The 3,111-nt window shown below is 47.2% G+C and overlaps 1 protein-coding gene across 1 annotated transcript in view; it reads right to left on the reverse strand.

Moving 5' to 3' along the window:
* Positions 1-1,664: 1,664 nt before the first annotated feature.
* Positions 1,665-3,111, reverse strand: part of runx1 (RUNX family transcription factor 1) — a 24,803-nt gene continuing 23,356 nt past the window's right edge. The window contains exon 8 of the mRNA XM_080024166.1: positions 1,665-3,111. This exon is cut by the window's right edge and continues 220 nt beyond it. Within this exon, the coding sequence (XP_079880292.1) occupies positions 2,772-3,111 (340 nt within the window). The 3' untranslated portion in view covers positions 1,665-2,771.

Below are 3,111 nucleotides of genomic sequence, written 5' to 3' on the forward strand. Positions count from 1 at the left end.
GACGTGAACTGTGTTCATAACTTCCGCTGTTGTTCTGTTTCAAATAGTTTTAGCCTGAAAAACTCAAAGAGAAATTTACCAGAGGAATTACAGCCCCGTGGGCTGGACTCCGAAATATAGCAACAGGCAGCAATACACAGGGTCCAGTTAAGTCGTGTTAGGTACGTATTACAGTTTTCCGGGTTCTGGGAAACGCAGCACGAGTCTCAATTTTCCGAGTTTACATTGAACGACGCATAGTTTTTTTCACTCGTTTCATAACTTTTTCGAGGTTTTTCCGAGATTTTTTTGGCCTTTTCTTTCGCACAGGTGTGACTAACCGCTAAGGATGGTTGTTCTGTCCACTCCTTTACTGAGTGCCGCTGCTTGGTCGGGTCGCAGCGAGTTTACATTAAACGCAGCATCAGCTCAAGTTGTCCGTCCATGTGTTGCAGGTCACTGAATGTGAATGACTCTCCGAGAGACAAAGCTTGGACTTGAAACTTTGGAACAGTTTTTCAATAATTTCTGCTACAAATGTAGATATTGTAGATGTCAATTTTGATCAAACTCAACTCGACGAGAGATCTGAAACGTCCCGGTTCTAATGAGACCCCAACCGCGTCTGTGCGTACTGTGGTTGTCGTGTTCCACATACTTTTAGCCCGGAAAATGGCAAGATTAGGAATAAAGAATCAGAGCATGCAATTTGAATTTTTTTGTTTTCATGTATTTATTTATTTGTTCCTCATACCCTCGCCATTGTATTGCATGTATCCAAATATTTACATTATAAATAAATGAACCAGTCGAGACGGTGCAGTCAGTAGCGTTGGGTGAGCTGTCCTCAAGAGTTCTGGAATAATAAAAAACCCCACTGTGGCCACTAGATGGAGCCATTCCCAACGCTAATGTTGCATTCATCATTATTCATTTTATTTTGTGCATATATATATTAGTATATATGTAAAGTCAATATAAATGATAAATACCTTTGCAAACTTCACTCCACACTGATGCATCAGCGACAGTCAAAGATGGGAATGATGGCGTCGCTCTCTATCTCTTTCTCTCTCACACACACACACACACACACACACACACACAATGTGTATTCATTTATACCACTGTGACACCTCAACCTTTATTTAGCAGCTTGTGTGTGTGTTTGTGTGTGTGTGTGTGTGTGTGTGTGTGTGTGTGTGTGTGTGTGTGTGTGTGTGTGTGTGTGTGTGTGTGTGTGTGTGTGTGTGTGTGTGTGTGTGTTCCTGGAGACTGGCAGGGTAGGCAGGCCAGGGCTTGTTTCGTTGCCTGCATGAAATTCCTTCATGTTCAGGAATAGCAAAGGCCAGAGAGAGAGAGAGATTGTGTGTGTGTGTGTGTGTGTGTGTGTGTGTGTGTGTGTGTGTGTGTGTGTGTGAGGATGGCATAGGTTCAGGTGCCAGCATGAGACCTAGAGAGAGAGATAGAGAGATAGGGGGGGGGGGGGACAAAACTGATAGGGAGAAATGGAGCTGAGGGAGGAGGCCCCAAATAAAGCAAAGGACAACTGTCAACATATTTCTTCATGATGTTTATATAAATCAAACTTGAGCAACCCGATGCTACTCTATTAACAATGTCCAAACAGCTGTGTGTGTGTGTGTGTGTGTGTGTGTGTGTGTGTGTGTGTGTGTGTGTGTGTGTGTGTGAGAGAAGATGGGAGCAATGACAACATCATCAAACAGGGACATCCGTTACAACCCAGGCTATTTACAGGGTGGATCATTGGAAAATGCTACACACCCACACACACACACACACACACACTTATAAACACACCTGTACACATATAGACACACACACACACACACACACACACACACACACACACACACACACACACACACACACACACACACACACACACACACACACACACACACACACACACACACACACACACACACACACACACACACGTGTGCATACAGGAACCAGTTGACACAAAGCGCTAACCTAAAATGCAGTGCAAGAATAAATTAAGAGGTTTTATGAAAACACAAACAAACAAACAATAGAAGCAAATAGGAAACAATTTGGCCGTCGACATCTTTGCGTGTCTGTGTGTGGGCGTGGTCACTCGACTAAATTCAGTGCCAAACAACTGTCATCTGTGTCACTTTGACTCCGTGTCTACCTTGTCTGTTTGTAAGGTTTTAGCCCCTCCAAAAAAATGGTTAAAAATGACCATGACTCATTTTTATCACTCTACGGATCAGGTCAGCGTTTGGACGAGGTTTGCGTTGAAATAAGTTACGATTGACTGTTTCTCCCGTGGGCTGATGCGTTTTGGTTTGGACACAATGAGAAGAGTTTAACGCACAAAAACGTATTTTCTCGTAACCATTTGGTGAGTCCTTTCAACTGCGATTGATTTCATTTTTCCATCGGGAACCTCGTGACGTTCGAAAAGGGATTTGTATGCAGGGCGAGGGGACGCATTCACGGGTTGCATAAAAAGTATTTTGTATTGTACAAAGGAAGCTCCAAGTCCTTTCCTTGCGCCGCATGCCGGTTTGTCAGTGTAAAATGAAAAGTCTGCCGTCTCCTCTTCCGCCTTCAAACCAGTCTGTGACCTCGTCTTCCCACCGGCTAATGAGTCACAGCGGTAGATACAAAATGTCCTCAATATCATTTTCCCTCCTTTTCTGTTCATAAATAGGACGACGTGTGTTCTCTGGGTGGTGCATCCAGGCTGTGTGTGACAGGTGCCACGCCCGCGTCCTCCCGAAACGCCTGCGACCGTTTTTTCAATATGGCCGCCAGACCGATTCGGCAGCGGCCATGCTGGTGGGGGAGTTGCTGTGACTGGACTCCGCCTCCACGCCCACCCCGTCGTTCTGATTGGGCAGGGAGGGGTGTAGGAGGGAGGAGCCAGTGGACGCGTTGGTGCACGGCGGCAGGATCCGGGGCGGGGAGCGCGAGTCTCCTCCCCCGCCCGCGCCTCCCGCCCCGCCCGCCATCATGGAGAACTGGTAGGACCCGGCGGCGGTGGAGTAGTACAGGTGGTAGGGCGACGAGGTGGACTGGAAGGGCCCGCCCTGCGCCTGGTGGGGCGCGTTGGCCGGGTACGGCGACGGCAGGTAGGGG

The sequence above is a fragment of the Zeus faber genome, assembly GCF_960531495.2.
Source record: "Zeus faber genome assembly, chromosome: 2".
Lineage (NCBI taxonomy): Eukaryota > Metazoa > Chordata > Actinopteri > Zeiformes > Zeidae > Zeus > Zeus faber.